At 36.2% G+C, this 20221-nt stretch overlaps 1 protein-coding gene across 11 annotated transcripts in view; it reads right to left on the bottom strand.

Moving 5' to 3' along the window:
- The window catches only part of Mecom (MDS1 and EVI1 complex locus), a 585804-nt gene that overhangs the window by 4808 nt on the left and 560775 nt on the right, over nucleotides 1-20221 (bottom strand). For 7 of the 11 annotated variants that reach the window (XM_069991926.1, XM_069991927.1, XM_069991935.1 and 4 more), the window contains 7 exons: nucleotides 18087-18113; nucleotides 12661-12827; nucleotides 11463-11540; nucleotides 7172-7341; nucleotides 4929-5073; nucleotides 1678-1914; nucleotides 723-906 (listed from right to left, as the gene is read on the bottom strand). In XM_069991926.1, the coding sequence (XP_069848027.1) occupies nucleotides 723-906; nucleotides 1678-1914; nucleotides 4929-5073; nucleotides 7172-7341; nucleotides 11463-11540; nucleotides 12661-12827; nucleotides 18087-18113 (1008 nt within the window). The remainder of the gene's footprint in view (nucleotides 1-722; nucleotides 907-1677; nucleotides 1915-4928; nucleotides 5074-7171; nucleotides 7342-11462; nucleotides 11541-12660; nucleotides 12828-18086; nucleotides 18114-20221) is intronic. The other 4 variants (XM_069991928.1, XM_069991929.1, XM_069991936.1 and 1 more) reach the window with 2 other exon arrangements.

The following is a 20221-nucleotide window of genomic DNA, read 5'->3' as shown; positions in this document are numbered from 1 at the left end:
TTCTATAATAGGATGAATTACTAATGAACAATACATAAACATTCTCTACAGCAGCTAGGTGCTGGTGGCTCACCCCTGTGATCCTAGCTACTCAGGAGGCTAAGATCTGAGGATCACAGTTCAAAGCCAGCTCAGGCAAGAAAGTCTGTGAGACTCCTATCTCCATTTAACCACCAGAAAACCAGAAATGGTGCTATAGCTCAAAGTGGTAGAGTCCTAGCCTTGAGTGAAAGAGCTCAGGAATAGCACACAGGCCCAGCCCCACAACCAATATAGGCAAAAAAAAAATTCAATATAGCATAGGAAAAAATAGAATTCACTTTTCAAAAATCTTAATACATACTTGGGAGATGAAAATAAGCCACATAAAATGCCATTAGAAAATTCTGGAATAACACATAAATCTTTGAAAACAAACCTTGTGGACAATACAGAGGAAATGTAAAGAAAATGTAAGATGAAGGAGAGATTAGTACAGGATAGGGCATGTCACAGAAGTGACACGGTGTGCCAAATGCAGCTGAATCTACTGCTATATCGGTTATCTCTTTGAGTCAGAATAATGACAAGAACACTGTGGGCAAAGCAGCTAAATTTGCTTGGATTCTAGAATATTCTAGATTATTCTAGAATATTCTGGAATATCTTCTTTTGTTCATCCAAGCAATGTACACTTTCATGCACAATGTCATCATGATGCTATACTGCAGCAAAACATATACCTGTGATTTAGACTTTCTGTGTAACGGCTGTTTAAGTTCCTCTGGTACATGGGAAGTACTAAAAGAAGACAGCTCGGCTTCAGTATATTGATTATCTTCCATTTTCCTCATTTTGAGGCTATCTGTGAAGTGCCTTATATGATCTAGAGCAGAAAGTCCAGATTTATATTCTTCCTCTTTATACCTAAAATGAACCAATGGAAAAGCACAGATTTTTTTTTCTTTTCTGGTTTGTAACCTAATCAAATCACTTTCATATGAATCTAAACAGCTGACAAACTTCACACTGTGCTGTGTCAAAGCAACATGTACCACTTGTTAGATTTTTAAAATATTCACAAATATCACATACTATAATCTGTTGCTCTTCATATTTTAATAACTAAAGTATGAATTTGCGATAAAGTCTCTGACATCTTAAGTCAGAAATGTGTGGAAACGAATTCATACACTTCAAGTTCCATTTACAGTAAACCTAGCTGTGGAAAAAATCAGCCCACATTTTCCTCAGAAAAAAAAAAAACAAAATAGACCCACAGTCTGGTCAATTTTTTTCCCATTTAAAAATGCTCATCTCTATCAGTTGCTCTATGGGGCTGATGGGCACGCCACATTATTGAGGGAATCAGATCATGTGCCAATCTCTACTTTTCTTTGGATATCGTAAGTACGAGACTAAAATGAAGGGACACCATCCTTGTGCAATTTTCACTTATCCTTCCTGCCTGAGCATAGATCAGAGTCCCACGAACACTGAAGTCTTTATGTTTGCCGTATTTATGCTTGGCCTCCATATTTTCCTAGAGGAAAAACTGATGGACTCTGTGTGGTGACTCGAATTTTAATTCCTCACGGGCTGAAATACTGTCCTGCTGGAAATGCCAAGCGGGAGAAAGGAACAAAGCACAAGCAGCTCTGCCCCAGCCGCATGTGGAAAGTCACCCAAGGCCCTCACCTGGCTGGGGATGTCTTGCAGCTCATCTCCAGCGCACTGGCCTCCTGGTAATCATCCTCAGGGATTCCTTCATGTAAGTCTCCCATCACTGCCTCCTTGCTGGCTTTCCCAGTGATATCGTTGTCTTCATCCTCCTCATCTAATAGCACCTCATCGTCCACTTCTTCATCGTCCAGTATATCTGAGTTCTGACTGGTCACCAACGCTTTTTCATCCTTAAAGTGACTGCCATTCATCCTTTTAATGAGAGAAAGTTTCAATCAGTGATTGCATTGGTTGCTGCTGTTTCTTTAAATAGGCTTTTTTTTTTTTTTTTTTTAGTACTCTGAACCTCTCCTAAACAGTAGTTTCGATTTCTAATCCTTACAGAGGAAATTTTTTTAAAATATAATTTATGCTTCATAGCAACCTTGGGAAAATAATAGGACTTCACAAATGAGCAAAGAAAAACAAAATAATTGGATGATTATTCAAGTTATAAGTGGAGGCTCTGGCAGAAATAGAAAAATAATCTATCTCTGATTTCTTATCATGTCTGATAAATGATTTTTGTACTATATAATATAAAGAGTGCATAATAATTTTCTACATAATGTACCCAGTTATTATTTAAGTACCCTCATTTGAAAGAATTGATTTCTAGAACATTCATAGACCTGAGTAACACTGGCAACAGCATCAACATACACACACACACACACACACACACACACACACACACACACACACACACAATATCCTAATTGCTATTTCCTGTTTCTAGGTGATATTTGTGGTGAGCTCGCTTATTTGTACATTGTTCTCTATTCTGGCGGAACTAAGGTTTAAACTCAGGGCTGTACAATAGTAGTAATACTGTCACTCCAGTCCCTTTTGCTTTTGAGTTATTTTTTCAGACAGAACCTTATACTTTTGCCTGGGATGGCCTATGATCACAATCCTTCCACATAGCTGGGACCATAGGCATCTGCTACCATACTTGGTTAATTTGTTATTCTTGTTAACTTCTTTCTCGACTTCAAACCATAACCTGAGTAGCTGGAATTACAGGAACAGACCACCATACAAGCTGTGTGTATTGGTTTTTGTTTTTTTAAGGATCCTTGTTCTTTTTTCTGATCACAGATTGTTACTATATGTATCTATAATATCCAATGTTGTTTTGAGAAAAAAGGTTGTTGTTTTTCCAGGAAACACCAATGTAGAAAATGTACTCAGTGTAATTGCACAAATACATATTGTAGTTTACTCAGCAAACTACAATATAAGCTATACCTAATAACATAAGGGAAGAAAGTCATTTGCAACTTTTTGTTTATGTTTAGAAAGATCATAATATACAATTCAAAAGTAATAAGAGATTAATTACACTAGAATCACAATTTAATACATTCAAGAACATTTATAATACTAAGAGAAGCCATGTAGGCTTTTAAATGATTAACAAAATAAGCACAATTTGAATTTAAATTTTGCTTAAAAGTTGAAATTAAATTGGTAATTATAAATGCTTTGAACTAGAGAATATCTACTGGAAGTCTCCTACTTTTAAAGATATAAAACTAAATGTCAGGCACTGGTGGATGGACCTATAATTCTGACTACTCAGAAGTCTGAGACCTGGAAGATCACAATCAAAGCTATCCCGGGCAGAAAAATATTACAGACTCCATTGCCAATTAACCAACAAAAAGCCAAGCTTGAGGTGTGACTCAAATGGTAGAGCACTGGCCATAAGCAAGCAAAATGAAAGAGGAGATTCTGAGATCAAATCCTAGTATGAAAGAGAGAGAGAGAGAGAGAGAGAGAGAGAGAGAGAGAGAGAGAGAGAGAGAGGAGGAGGAGGAAGAAGAGTCTGAAGAGGAGGAGGAGAATAAGGAGAAGAAAGGAAAGGAAAGGAAAGGAAGGGAAGGGAAAGCAAAGGAAAGGAAAAGAAAGGAGAAACAAAGAAGAAAAAAGAAAGGGGACAGACTGAAGAAGAAAATGTTGTGGCATTCATTATTTTTCCATTTACCTTGCTCTACTTTCTCTACATATTTATTCAGAAACCTTGTTGTAACTATCATGTATGACTTTCATATGTAATTACTTTTTAGCTTATGAGAGATTGAACAACAGTAACATAACCCATCATTTTCCACATAAAAATGAGTATAACTTCAGTATTTTAATTTTCCAACATAAAATTAACACATAAGACAATCTTGGAAATGAAATATATATATATATATATATATATGCATGTATGTGTGTATGTGTATATATAATATAGTAAAATAATCTGTGACCAGAAAAAGTCAAATCATTATTAGTCAGCATTATATATAAATAATCTCTTAACCTCTTTCATTGAAGAATGATGAAAAGTATTTTTCACAGACATAGAGTGTTAGTTTTTAGATACACTGCCAACTGTCTAGCTTGAATAGATGAAATTGTTATTTAAGAAATGAAAGAGTAAGTAAAAGAACAAAAGAGTTCATGGATATAAACCAAATGGAAAAGCCAATATAATTAAGAAAGCCTATTTGTTAATTATACTTCTAAACATGGCAATTTATCAGGTATAAATTATTCACAAAAGTAGCTTGATAGGAGTTGAGAGGAAAAGTCAGATGACTCAACTTCTCAGTCCTCTGTGTAGACATGATGAAACCAGATGTTGGAGTCTCCAGACTCCAGAATCTCCACTGATGAGCTAGAAAATCTGAACAAGCATCTCAGGACCCAAATGGTATCTTTTGTTAATACCTTCTCATTTGCATTGTGTAAATCTTATTATATCAAAATACAAAGTGAATATAATGAGTATCTTACTTGCTCTTACTACTTCATACTACTGATTGTCTGCCATCATCTTTGACATCTCCATTTCTTCACTGAAAAATATAGTCACTTTCCCTCCAAGATTACGGTGAGAATTAAATTAACTAATATTTGTAAAGTAGTGTACACATACAGTCTGTTCTGATACAACAATGTGCCATTTAACATGCAATAAATAAATATTAGCCACTGGTATCAGGAATAACAAGAGTATGACAGATAGTTAGATAGATAGATAGATAGATAGATAGATAGATAGATAGATAGATAGATAGATGATAGATAGATAGATCTACATTATATATATATATATATGTGGGTGTGTATATATGTATGTGTATATATTTTATATATGTATATATATATATATATATATTTATCAATCAAAGAGCACCCTCCTTTAAGAAATCCAAAGGCAGCTATACCTGTCCTCGGCATTTCTGGGGGACTGGCTGCCGTGGTTGCTATTCCCGATGAAATTTCGGATTTCTGTGAAGTAGGCATCTTCTTTGTCATCCAGAATCGCCCCTGTACTTTCCAGTTCAGAGTGAGGCGATGATGTTGCCGTACCTATGTGGTAGAGAAAGCCTTTTGTGACAAAGATTATTGCTTCTTGGGAAACGTGTTTGCAAGCTCATTCCTCATAAATTTGATCAGTATTCTTGTTGTGGTTGTTGTTAAGCAAGCAAATCCCTTTGTCTATTAGTACCAGTAACTGTAGGAATCAATATCTCCCCAATTCACCATGATACACATGCTGGTGAAGTTCCTTGGGGGATACTCTGACCCATTAGGATCATGAATTACAGTTTCCCAAGAATGTCGTGTCTGTCACTAGCTCTCCCTTACCCCCACTGTGAGTTGGGAACATTTTTCTTGCTATAATGAGGAGACAGGGGAGACATGATCAGACTTCTTGTGTAGACTCTTCTGAAAGACACTGGTCTCGGTGCTAATTTCAGCCAGTGCATGTTCCTTGCCCCTGTGTGGAAGAGTGTTACCGAATACAAGTGGAAAATGCATTGAGAATTCTGCATCCTGACCTAGTGGCTGAGCCACTGGAAGACTGAGGACACACTCCTGCACAGCAGCTGGTCCCATCGAGGATGGGAGGGGCCTGTGTGCTATGCGGTGGCCTTCAGCTTTCTCACCCACCAACTGAGCACAGCCACACCTCCCCACAGGACTGCTTTATGCCTTACAGAAATCAGCACAATTTCATAAACTTTAGATGTGCTTAAACTTAACACTGACATTAGCATCCTGCTCTTATACACGAGCATCAATATTTTAATAGTTCATCAGAATTGTCCATATGACAAAAACAAGAGGTTTTTGTATGGCTGACATAGCCATACAATTGAGAGATGTTATAATCTGGTTAATGGGTAAATATTCAACTTTGCCAAGTTAACTTTTATTTTCAGTGCTAGGTGAGTTACATCCTCAATCCCTGATAATTTAATTTTTAACTTTCCCTTTTCCTGAAATAGTGTGGATTAGAAAACTGTACTAGTTGCCAGCTTTATATAATAGATTAGATTTTTGGATCTACAGTCTCATTTTTAAAATCATAGTCATTAGACTGTAGAAGTAAACAGTATACCATTCTAAACTGTCACAGTTTGAAATTACTTTATACTACAGGAAAAATTAGTAATAAAATAATTTCTTAAGAAAAGATTTTAGTCTGTATAACTCTATTTTTTTCTGATCTTAAAATCTCATTTCCTAGCCAGGACACCAGTGGCTCACACCTGTATCCTAGCTACTCAGGAGGCTGAGATCTGAGGATTGCGGTTCGAAGACAGCCTGGGCAGGAAAGTCCATGAGACACTTATCTCCAATTAATAACCAGAAAACTGGAAGTGGTAGATTGCTCATAATTCTTAATCTTTTCCCATCTCCTAATTCATTTCCTTGACTCTTTATTAATAAATTGGGACTTCTCATTTATATGCCAGCACTGAAAACAATGGATATCGGCTCATTAACTAAATCTTAGAAGCCAAGATCTATAATCCCTTCTGCTAATATAGGTGTTGTTAGGTTAGAGTTAAGAAAAACTTAGTTATGTTGCCAGTTAGTTTCAGTTTTATTTTTATGGCAGACTGAATGACAAAACAGAACAGCACCATCATGTGCTGTGAGTACTCTGATCACATTGGCAATTTTTAATGCCTACTCTTAAAAGAAACAAAGAAGTTAACCTGGAGAGACTTACGAACTGAGCTGTAGGCCTTCTGCCAAAGCAGCTGTGGTTTCCAGATTAATATTCAGAGAATGGTATTCTGGGGCTACAACTCTGAGCATTTATGCCAACCTTTGGCACACACTCTATGCCAAGAGGTGGATAGATTGCTCTATGCCATTTAGGAAATCTTGATTCATGTGTCTCCGGTGGGTTTGGGTCAGGGTACTCTTTGCCTGAGATGGCCCATTGAGATGAACTCAGCAGGAGGAAAGCACAATGTAAATAAGGCCAGAGTTTACATTAATCAGTGATCACGTGATTCTAAAATCTCAAGGGAAACTTGCTCTGAACTTTCACAGTAATATCTGATCTGGGTGTCAAAATGGAATGAAGGAAGAAAGGTCATGATCAGATTTCAAAACACACACAAAAAAATAAAGCCACCTTTTCCTTGTGGCACAACCAAGTACTCACCAGACATGTTCCCATTCTCGTGTTTCTTTAGGTGTCTGTCTAAGTTGGTTTGTTGACCAAAACACCTATCACACAAGTGACACTTAAACGGCTTCTCCTTGTTGTGGATGTTTCTAACATGGCGCTGGAGGTTAGAAGATATGCTAAATGATCGGTCACAGTACTTGCATCTGAAAAATAAACACAGAGAAAAACATGTGCAAGCAATTCAGAAGATATTTTTCTAGACTAGTAAACAAGATATCAAAAATTACCACCCATAAAACATTTTAGAAAATGGCCCAGGCAGCCTGAGGTGGTGAAACATGCCTCTAGCCCCCGCACTGGGAAAGCTGAACCAGAGGGTAAAGTTCAAGACCAGCCTGAGCTACATAATAAGGTTCAGGCCAATCTGTCCTATATAGTGATACCTGGTCTCAAAAAATAGAATAAAATAAATACAATGAAATAAAATGTTTTAAAGGCACAGGGAGGAATACATGATGTTCATGTTCACATAGTGAAGATGTGAACTCCAACAGACCCTGATTGCTTTAAATGCTTTTCATAACTCCATGGAAAACATCATCACAATAAATTGGTGACTTGATTGTGCCAAATTTTATTAGGATAATCACGTTCAGTATTTTAAAGAAACTTCACCAAAATAAAAACATGAAGAAATAGTAGTGTTATTTTGTCTTTTGCTTAGTAACAATTGAATCATTTCTAAAACACCAATTCATTCATTCCTCATTGTACAGACAACTTTTAAATTTGGAATTGTTTCTCTGTCAATAGTTTCTAATAGTTTCTCTGTCAATGTTCCTTCTCTGCTACTAATCCTAAAGAGATTCTATTATCCCAAACAGCAGTAAACATTCCAAACTTTACAAATCAAGACAATGTGAATAGTGTGATCTTACATCAATTTTTATTTTTATAACCTGTGGTGACTGATTGTAAGATTTTCATTGATCTTTAAATAGTTACAAAAGCCAGTAATAATGCCAATAAAAACTAGTAATAATAATAATGTACCTCTTGGTTGAACACTAAAGTCTTTTTCAACCTCCTCTCTTTCCCTACTTCTCCTAATTTTCCATTTCTTTTTGTGTATCTTTTAATCAGCATATGCTAATTATATAAAATAATGGATTTTTAGCAGTTTAGGACCAATTCAGTGTTCTAGGAAATCACCTTACTAGGAGATTATTGACTATTTCTGCTTTTTATAGACTAGAACAAAGTGTCACAAATTATTTTCAAGTTTTCCTTTACTTGAAAAAATGGAAGGGAATACTGTCAGACCTCTCCTCACATAGCGGCTTTCCAGTTCCGGAGGAAGAAAGAAAGATGTTGAAAGTTTTGGGACTGTTGTTTCCTGGCATTTGAAGGTAAAGAAATCATCTGCCCTGTTTAAAGTGATGTTCTATGTGCATCTTGCTTGAAAGGGGAAAAAATTGTTTTTCTCTAAATGATTTTTAAGTGAATACTTCTGACTTAGTGGCCAGAAAATTCTCAAGGCATTCTTCCATGTGTGAAGGGTTCTTGTCCCACTTCTGAAAGCAGACTCGAGTTCAAGTGCTCTCCGTGAGAAATCACCCCAATCCACTTAAAGCACTTGGGCTTCTGCAGCTCAAGTCTAGTCAGCTCAATGGGAACAGCAAGCAAGTCTGTTGAATTAGTAACTTTGGCATAATATCAACAAAACCAACTTAAGGACTTCCCATGGGGAAAACCATTCTGGTATCATGAGGTTCTGTGGATTTTCTGGCTAATAATAATAATAATAATAATATCTGTCCCTCATTGGTGTAATATTTTGGATTTCTCTGCAATAAGCACGTCTCTGCAGCCCTGAAGTGAAAAGCATCCTGCATTAACCATGTGCTATACCTCATAGGAAACAGAAAACATTGATCCAGAAAATGCACTCTCACCCAAAACTTTAGAAAACCTTTTACTCATAATATTTTCTATACAAACATGAAGGAGAAAGACCTCATTTTTGACATACTTCTAACTTTCTGCTGTGTGCAAACCAACTCACAAGTCAAGTAAACAAAACCTTCTCACATCTAAATACAATTGGCCAGTAAGAGGGGTTGGGCACGACTCCAGTGGTTGAGTTTCTGCCTAACCAGCATGAGGCTCTGAGTTCAAACCCAAGTACTACCCCTCTATCCTCAGATTTGCTTTTAATTGGCCAATACGGTTGTTGAAACCAATGTTCAATAACCATTTCTATTTCCCTGAGCCAACATCTGACTAGAAGAGTATATGCTTTAAAACATTCAAAAAATAAAACATTAAACACACTAACACACACACATACATTCCTCTTTACTCCCATGACAAGAAGGTGGTTAAAAAGCATCTCAAACCAGGCCTAATTTCAAATATTCTTAAAATCATAGTAGTACATCATTAAGTCTCCCTAGTAAGTGGATGAGATATACATCAGAGGATGAGATAAAGACTCTGGGGTGAGGGCTCTAAACCTGCGATTTAATTCTGCATCTATTGGTAACTCTTGACAAAAAAGTAGTTAATATCTATAGATCTGAATACTTCTTCCATTTATAAAATAGAAGGGCTGGGCACCAGTGGCTCACACCTGTAATCCTAGTTACTCAGTTCAAAGCCAGCCAGGGCAGGAAAGTCCATGAGACTTTGATCCTCAATAAAAGCAGAAAACCAGAAGTGGCTCAAGTGGTAGAGCATTAGCCTTGAGCTGAAGAGCTGAAGGACAGCACCCAGGCCCAGAGTTCAAGCCCCACAATGGACAAAATAAAAAAAAATTAATTCAAAATAAATAAAATAGAAGGGTTGCACCACATCATTGTTTAAGCTATGCCAAAATCCTAGTTTATGTATTTTAATGCCAGTATAATAACATTTATGAGTTAGAATGAAACCACTATATTCAGGAACAAAGAACAAAGAACACAATCATGACATCATTGTCGCAGCCTAAGACCCTAAGCCTTAACAAAATAGGAGTTAGTGAAGAGTAGGTCCCTGTGAGCAGAGTTCTTGCAAAACTGTTCTCTGAAGGGAACCTCCCATTTTCTCTGTTTATGGGAGATCTGATACAAGTATGTTCCATCAGAAAAAAACAGGAGTGTGACTTAGAACCTGTCATTTATTAAAATAGGTAAGAACTCAATTAATTCAAGAAAATACTGATTTCTCTAAGTTTAAGCCCCCCCATAATTTTCGCCTAATACTCCATCTTTCTTCAAATGAGCCTTTGTCTGCCCATTTTCTCATTCTTGAACATTAAAGTCTTTGAAACTAGATAAGTTAACTCACTCCTATAAAATTCACAAGAACTTTAAAGGACAATGATATTATATTATTTGAGATCAATGCTATTTATTCATTTTTGGAAAAATTTCAAATATGATGCCTAATAGTATATTCAAAGCATTGCACATTAAATTATTATGTAGGTTATAGCTTGAAATCAAAAGACGTCATGCTGGTTACCTTCATGCTATTTGAAGTAACAATATTAAAATTAGTTGTGTCAGGTGGTTAATTTTTATGTTTAATATAACAAACTAAGAGTTACTTTAGAAAATTGTGGGTAGAATTAGCCCTTTCCTATAATACCCTCTATTTTACCTGTTCTGTCTCTAATCCTGTACTTCTTTTTCTTGTGAAGTATGGACACTTGAACTCAGACCCTGAGCACTGTCCCTGAGCACCAGACTAGCACTCTATCACTTAAGCCACAGCTCTGCTTGGAGCTTTTTTGCTGATTAACTGTAGGTAAGAGTCTCATGTACTCTTCTGTCTGGAATAGCTTTGAACTTCGATCCTCATATCTCCTTCCTGAATAGCTAGGATTATAGGAGTGAACCTCTACTGCCAAATTTTAAGGTTGTTTGTTTGTTTGTTTTTAATGTAGTCTTGAACCTATAGACATAGACTTAGGGAAGTTAACTAAACATAATACATATGGATTAGAAACTCCTAACCAAGATTCAAGGTTTGGAAAGAGGAAATCCACACAGTTATGATTTATGTCAATTACAATAGCACTGATCACTAAGAAGCAATAGAATATCCTCAAATAAGTTTTAATATCTAGCCCCTCTTAAATGCTTATCTTTTTTAAAGAATTCTCATTCGAAGGCATCAGAACTCTTCACATTTTGATATGACACCATTGGTTCTTCCTGGACTGAAAATTGAGTAGACATCCATTCACACATGCACACACCCCCAAAAATGACCTCCTTCAACGTTATGAGCACGTCAACTTTAATTTTCAAGATATGTAGAAAAATCATTGTCAAACCTGTAAGGTTGTTCTCCCGTGTGGGTTCTCAAGTGCCGTGTTAGGTTCGCAGACCTTGGGAAAATCTTGCCACAGTATCTGTCATAAGAAGATGTTTATAAGAGAAAGTCAGCACAGTTGGCTCTATTTCACCAGCCGCAGAGCAACCAGATGCTTATTCCCGACTTAATTAATCTTGCATGGAACTCACATGCCTCTGGTATTTAAAATGTGCAACAAAGCCATTCTACGGATATAAATAACTCTACAAATCATGGCTGCATTATGAGATCGGGCTGGGTTTGTTCATGCATAAGTAAGCAGCTGATGAAAATCGACTTGTTTTGATGACCCCCACACACGCCTCTTTTATTAAGTCCATATCTTTACATTCACAAAACTGAACCAGACAAGAGGATAAAAAGAAAACATGACAAGAGTTTGTGATTTTGGGGTGATGTAAACATATTTCAAGTGTTTCGATTCAGTGTAGACATTAGACACCATGACAGCTCCCTGTGTATTGAGTGGTATCAGATCAGACAAGACCCCGAGATTCATCCATCAAGATACATTCCCATAAAAGCTTTTCTGGTAAGAAAGTGACACATTTTTCCAAAGAGCAGATAAATTGATATGCCTGTGCCAGGTAGCACAAATTCCTGCAGACAATTGAGGAATCATAAGCACAATTTATTTCAAAAAGAATTCACACAACCCAAACCCAAAGCATGGGACATGCTTTGTTCTTCTACGGATTAATAAGAAATTTATTAAGTAGTGTTCCTCACTTATGAATCTTAGCCACGGTTCATGAGTGGCCTTGTTTTTCAAAGGCATGTGCATTAATAATAGGATGCTCAATTAATAAATGTATGCTGGAGGACAGTAGTATTTTACCTTTGCCTGGAAATAATTAACTGTGAAAGAAAATTTACAAATACTAACCCGAGACAAGGCAAGTAATGTTTGGATAATTTCCCATCTCATTTATCACAACCAAACGGTCTGTGTGAAAATTCTCATTTAATAATAATTCTTATAAAAACCAGCATTTTTGTATCGCCACTGGAAAAAATAGAAGTACTTTGGAGAGTCTGCAATCGATCATGATCGCTATTAATCATTCAATCAAGAATAATTTCCCAAACACACACTTGGGCTTCCTGTCACCAAGGGGAGATGTGGGGGAAAGTTAGACGTAGTTAGTTTCAGTTACCTGCAGGTGTAGCGCTCCTTCCCCTTCCGCAGAAGGTTCTCAGGCAAGGTATTTGGAGGCGCTCTGAAGCTGAACATAGAGGGCACGGATTGCAGCAGCTCGCTAGCCTCTGGCTTCAGTGCACTGAAGCTCTCTAGCTTTTCTGCCATGTTTTCTATCGCGGACATCTGAAAAGCAGCAGAGAGCAAAGCACCATGAAGTCTGACACCTTTTCTGCCATGATCATCTCTGGCAAAGCAAGACCATTATTAACAGGAAAACCATCCAGTCCCTCTAAGTGTAAATGCTTGGAGAGGAGACTGGAAGGTTTCAATATGAAACAATGAGGAAATTGATTTGGGGAAATAAATGCTGGGCGATCTTTTGTCCACAAGACCATCTAAAGGCCACTTTATAATAACCTGGGAAACAGTCAGTGAGACAGATAATAAAGCCATATCCTTTTTTTAAATTAAGAGACAGTATTTTGTTATGGATATCAATAGTAAACTAGAAATGTTAGGGAAAGATGTGACATACCTTGCCTTAGGTAATAAAAAAAAAATAAGAACTCTAGTCTCCCATGAGGAGGACAAGCAAGAGTAGAAAGTGCTCCAACATTCTATCTTTGGCTAACTGTGTAGAATCCAGGAAAAAAAAATTCAGTGTGGAAAAGGTACACTGCCTCAGGCTAGGATAACAATATCTGGATATACTAAATGTTAAGTGGGATCATACATAAAGAATTTTGATGAAATGTTACTTTCTTCTAGACAAAAAGTGACTTGAAATGACAGCTTATTATATTTTAAAATAATTTAGGGTTGGGGATGTGGCTCAAGTGGTAGAGTCCCAGCCTAGCAAGCATAAGGCCATGATTTCAAACCCCAGTACCCCAAAAAGGAAAGAAATGAAAATAATTTCATATGACAGAACTCCATAAGTATGTCTTGAGACAAGAGGAACAATTCACATAATTGTACTCCTTGAGAAATATTCTTAAAGAAAAAACTGTCTTACCTAATTCTATTTGAGAAGCTAATTTATTTTGCTTATAAACTTAGAGGGTTTTTTTTCCACCTACACACATAGTTAGAATTAGAAGGTGACATTTACTTTTAAGCCTCGTTTTATACTAAAGTATACAGTTAAAGGGATTCCTCCCTTTCCATCAGTACCCTCCTCAAAAACATACTCAAGTTTCCGAGTACTCAGATTTTATTTAGAAGCTGTTTATTACCATCTTGAATAGACAAAGCAAATTCTCAATTCATCTTGTTAAATCAATTCACTCATCGCTATACTAAAGCACCTATTAAAAAGGTTTTATGTGCATGTTATAGACATCTCAAAGAACTAGGGTAGTTAAAAACTAGGGTAGATTATTCTTTTTCTGATCAGACAGCAAGAAAGAAATAGAGATCAAATTTACAAACTTCAGTTCCAAATAAAAGGGAATATTTCCATCTCAAAAGGAAAAGTAAGAAAAGATATCTCTTGTGGACACACAGCTAGACAGAATATCCTAACTTCTTCAATAAAAGCCAAGTCTTAACAGAATGACATGAGCATTCTCTGCCTCTCACAATGGGAAGAGTGGAGGCCCGAGTCTGCAAATGACCATTCGTGTTCTAGTTAACTCTTTTTCTCTTCTCTTTATCCTCGAACCTGCCCTCTCGTTTCATGCCTGGACTCCTAATGCTGGCTACAAATTGCAACGTACAGGGTAACACTGCCAATTTGCCAAATATCTTTCATCAAACACAGTGCGGGGGGGGGGGGGGAATTCTCAGAGGAAAGTCAAGATACATTTACTTGTCAGCCAACAAATGTAAACGCATTGGGAGGCAGTGAGGGCTAGAAGCTCAAGGGTTTGATTCATAATCACTCAGCTGCTAAAACATTCTCCACAGATGCAAGTGGACAGCACATTTGTCACTATGAAGGATTTTGACACATACTGATCACAGGGCAAAGATATAGAATGATGATGCCGCTGAAACATTGGGGGAAATTCTGTCGCTCTAGAATAGATCTATCCCTTCTGGTGAGAGCATTAGCATTTTCATATCACTTTAGATTTTATTTATTAAAAATCAATCCAGAAATATTGTATATTACTATTTTATTTGCATTTATCCCTTGGAATTGTTCCTTAAAGAGACTCATTTTGTTATCCTATTCACCATAAAGTAAATTATCTGAGTAATAAATGACCTCCAGTCTTCAAGCTGACTAGCAGTAACAAGCAAGGTTAAGGGTCAGGATGACATGTATTCACTGAGAAGAACAGGAGGTACAGGAGTGATGATCATAAATGCATTACTTATGTACATTTAATATTTGGGTAACGTCTCATTATCCAGTGGCTTTAAATCATTTGTGTGTTGAACGTGCTGGCACACTCAGATTCCTGCAACAATACTTCTTATAGAAACACTTGTCTTTTTATATGGAAAATAGCATACTCATGACTTTTATTATTCTTAGCTTTCAACTCCAGCACACATAAACTGTAAGTCATTGGAGTTATTGAAGAGCATTGGCTGTTGAGAAATGGGTCTTGCTTTAGTAGCTGCTAATAGGCAGCTCCTTTGAAGAAAGATCACTGTGATTACTTTACCTCAAACTACTTCAATTTGGGGAAAAAAAAACCATCAAGAAACAAGAAAATATATTATGGGCTGGATGGCTGCATAATGATATTCTGAAAGACAATGGGAAAAAGTTACCCAGCTGCCTCTCTAACAACCACCCAACATTGGTTTCTGGTGTCAAATGAGAAGTGAGGAAAGATGGAGAAAAGGAAAATGAGAATAAAGTTATTGATAACACATACACACTCTCTCACTCACTCTTTCTCTCTTCTGCTCAGAAATCACTGAAGAGACTAAACATATTGCCTTCTTTGTTCCTCTTCCTCAGATTTGCTATTAGTACACTTGACTTCAATTGGAAATAACTGTTCTTGTTACAACAGATGAGACACACCTAGACAACAGCCATGTGGTGTGTTCTGGCAATTCTGTGACCAAGGTCTGCCCTCATCTGCACCTTAGATTGAGGTATGAATGAAAATAAGCTTTGTTTAATATGTGAATCCAAACTCCAACTTTTATCTTTCTATCTGGTCTGACTCAAATAGTAGTCTTTCAGAAGTAATATACACTTTATAGAAGTCATAAGTTGTGGTATTCTTTTAAAGTCTGGCTTGGTATTTTCTTAAATATAGCTAAGTTGGGATGAATGAAACAGAATCTATTACTATTTAATTGTGAAAAAAAATCCAATGGAAAAAGTGATGTGTAATATTCGAAGATATTTGCTGAGAATGGGGAAAATAAAGGAGAGAAAACTTAGATCATATATTTTTAAAACACATTACCATGTGGGCCACTAATGACTCAGTCTTATCTCAGATTGGTGACAGATTTTTTTTTTCTGATGGACTAGCAATTTTTATTTACATATATAATAGTTGTTGATGGTATCTGCAGCCAGATGTCTGGAAAAGGAAGTTGTTTCACCCCCGTCCTGTCCCCAAGAGACTATTAACTTTATACTGACGCAAACTAATATTTAGACACAATTCCCTAGCTCCTACCAAAAACTTTAGCTATGTCTCCAGTCAAATAAAGTTAGTATTTTTAAAAACATTTCAACGGGCAAGATAGCATCAGCTCAATCTTAAGGACTGGACTTAACATTTAGCATCTGGCAGCCAATAATTGATGACATAGAAAAGTTTCTCATTACAGCCATTAAAATGACAATCTGATTATGTGAAATGATGAATAAAATGGTACCAAGAGTTATGTGACCTAGTGTTTCACCATTAGATTACACATGGCTTTATCATAAAATGACTAACTATTCATAAATAACTTGCGATGGGAAAGTTTGTGGATTTTCCAGTTTTCTATATTTATTCACTTGATAATTTTGAGCAATCTCAAAAATCATGGTCATTTGAGGGAGAAGTACATATTCATATTTTATTTTTATCTCACTTCATGTATCACATGGAACAGTTGTGATAATCAAATCACTTCGTTTATTTACTACTAAAAATGTAAATGTGTATCTCAGTGTTTCCCACTAGCATCTAGTTTTCAATATAAATGCAAGTCTCAGCCTTGAAGAACCTGTAACTCAATGAAATGGAAGAGCTTCCCAAACATTGCAATGATGGGAACTATGCTTTCGGGTCATGAGGGAATCTGAATTGGCTCCAGGCTGGTGAAATAAATGGCCATGCATGTTAGGGGATAACCCCTTAAGCTTCAAGCAGTTCACAATAAAGCAACTGTCAAAAGTCACAGAGTATTTGGTAGAAAAAAAAAAGAGGAGCATGAAGTGGGAGACTCGGGGCAGCCCTCCCCATCAGGAAAGACAGAGGAGGAACCCTGGGAAAAGTAGGCCAAGATAATAAATTATGCTTAATTTAAAAAGTGGTATACTCTCTCAGTTTTCTCTCTTTTCCTCCCTTGTCTCTCCATAAATACTTTTATCATTTTGAAAGAAATGAAATTAATTCCTAGAAATCTATCAGAATCAGAAAAAAATCACAACTTATCTTTCCACAATAAAGAAAATGTAAGACTTCGTGGTAAAGAAATGCCAACATCAGATTCGTTTGGGAAATAAGTAAGCACAAAATCAAGTTAGATACAATTATATGGTGGCCTTAAAAGAATAGCGGAATTATATCCCAAGATTTCTTTCATTCTTCAGAAACAAGGGTAATTTTGATTGAAGAAGTAAACACATACATCCTTAGAGGAAGTTTTAAAATAATGTTACTTCAATTGACCGAATTGTATTTAAAGGTGAAATTTAAATAAGCAGGGTTTTTAAAATATATTAAATGTCTTCCTCAATAAAAAGAGAAATGTCTCTCCCTTTATATCATTCATTGAAACTGGCTTTATTTCTAATGACTGAAAATTGAGAGTGTGATACAATCCTCCCCACACCCAGAAAAAAAAAAATCCACTCACTAAGTAGATAACGATCCTTAACCATTTATTCTCAATTTCTGCCTGGTAGGTGAGAATTCTAAAGTTGTCCTATGTCTATAAATAAGTTCCAGTTTTATCTTGTGTTAGACTTGATCAAAAGTATCTTTAACATGTTGTCCTCCAAACAATGGTCATATCCACTTGCGGACCCATTTCAAAACCACCACTGATGACAAGCTCCCAGGTGTCCGTAATTAATATCTAAGTAGAATTATGTGAAATGGGTCAGATTTGTCAAATACTGTAAATCTCACTCATTGCTCAATTGTATTTAAAAACTCTATCCAGCGACTTAATGAAACGGGGAAATTCTCTGAGTAGCTGCATCATTTAACAGAAAGGGGCTCAGAATTCCTCAGCAACTTAGAAGCTGTTTCCTTTTTAATGCTACATTACTTTAGTCAAAAATATAAGTAGGAAACTTACCCAAGTTCTCTGATCAGGCAATTGGAACTGGGAGCAAAATTGAAACAAAAACAAAAAATTACTTCTTTGTTGGTATCTTTATTCCAATCTACCCTTTTGAGAAATTAACATTTATACTAATTTACCAACCTGGCTTATCATGTAATTATACCTTAAGTAAAAGCTTTGGAAAGAAAGTTAAGTATTTGTATAACATGGCTGGACTGTTTCTAATACTGAAAATAAAGGATCAAGGGTATAAACCAGTGTTCTTCATTCCCAGGAAGTTAATGGCTACTCAATCTGTAGCAAAGCAGATCCTTTTATTTTATTTGCTCTTACTCAATGCAAAATAATAATTTTGCTTTAATTTTAAGTTATTTCCTATAAAAAGTCAAATCTGTTGCATTTCTACAAGATTAATATTTAAGAAAATAAGATACTTACTAAAATGCATATAAGAGTGACAAAAAGGTAATGCTCTTAGAAATTTACTTCTTGACAATATGAAATTCAGATGACCAATATATCAATTAAAAGAACTAAAATGATCTAATTATTTATGAAAGTTATGCTAACATTCACTGGGAGGATACTTCTGTGGCTTAGAAGTCTTTCCAGAGAACATAAAGATTATATACACATAAGGATATCATCTTGCTTGTTGTCCTTTAATAAGAAAGAGATACAGCAGCACAAAACACTTGTTGAAAGCAAAATAGAAAATGAATGGCAAGGATTTCCTATCATTGTATAGATGCCAACTTGGGAAAGAAACTAAACATATCTAGTGCTTTAGAATGCAGTAACAGGATAATCAACCAGTATGAGAGAAAAAATATAAATGAATGAAATACAACATAAACTTAAAATGAAAATGTACTTTGTTACAGATACACACAAAAACCAAACCTTTGAAAAGAAAATGTGTAAATAACCCAAAACAATACTAAACATATAAGAAAGTCAGTCATATAGGAATAATAGCCATTTTTTCAATGCTGTAATTGCCAACTGATTTATAGGACAGCTCAAATAAACTACCAATGTGGCTGTAAAGTACTGAACGTAGAAATCAATAAAATGAACACTCTGTGATTACACTGAAATGTCATTCCTTCCACCTTACCTATTTATGACAGTCATCTTTTTTACCCAAATTACAATGCAAATTAAAATATCCAGGGAAAACCTGTATAGTACTGATTTTGCCTTTATAGTAAACTTGTTTATATGCAAAATGAAAGGCTAAATAATCCACTAGGGGCCTGAAGGCAGACATAATCCTGCAAGAACTGAATTATGAGAGGAAATTAGGCCCTAAGGATTTCTCTCTTAATTTTGGTACCTATGTCCATGTCTCTTCTAAATAATTTTGATAGAAATTTAATATATATTATTGTACAAGGCAGTAAGATGATCTAATAAGCCTCAATAAAATTCAATAAGTATTTACTGATGTGTTCACTTATCACTGATTACAGATTGAGCAGTGCAAAGCGATATGCTGGTAGAATGCAGACATAGAACGAAAATTGCAAAACTCAGACTTGTCAGAGAGTACCCCAAGCGTGAGTTAACTGCTTATGTATTTTCCCCCTAGCTCACTGAGAATGTGGCCTGCTGCTTATTACTATGATGACCCAGACAAACAGGGCAGACATTCTTATTTTGAAGAAGATCCCTAAGGCCAGAGAGGCCATGAAATTTGTTCTAATACTCTTTAAATCAATAGTCTACCTGAATATCTTTTTAGCTGGAAAATCTTGCCAAGCCTTGGGAGTAGGAGCCTGCCCTTCTATTGGGGCTCCCTGCTCTGTCTCACCTTACTGCTGCCCAGCAAGGTCATGCCAATGACGCAAAAAGCATCTTTCCAATACACAGTAAGGAGAATGGGAGCATGGGATGGGATGAAGGCCTTTTACTACTATTCTTTATATTCACTTTGGGGTGCTTGTGAACCATCAGTAAGAGCTCTTTCTCATTCAGTGTTTCTACATGCCCAGCACAATACCAAGCAGGTCCTGAAGGTAGAGCCTGACATCTGCTGTCACTCTGGTAAGGCTGAGAGGGCTGCCCCACTCAGCTGCTCGAGGAGTCTCAGAGATGTGAACAGCATTACTAGCAGTAGTGTGTGCTTCTAACTCCTAAATCCT

Source organism: Dipodomys merriami, unplaced genomic scaffold (assembly GCF_024711535.1).
Source record: "Dipodomys merriami isolate MVZ:Mamm:240054 unplaced genomic scaffold, mDipMer1.0.p SCAF_40, whole genome shotgun sequence".
Classification (NCBI taxonomy): domain Eukaryota; kingdom Metazoa; phylum Chordata; class Mammalia; order Rodentia; family Heteromyidae; genus Dipodomys; species Dipodomys merriami.
The sequence above is the reverse complement of the archived record's forward strand: the minus strand, read 5'-3'. Positions and strand labels throughout refer to the sequence as shown.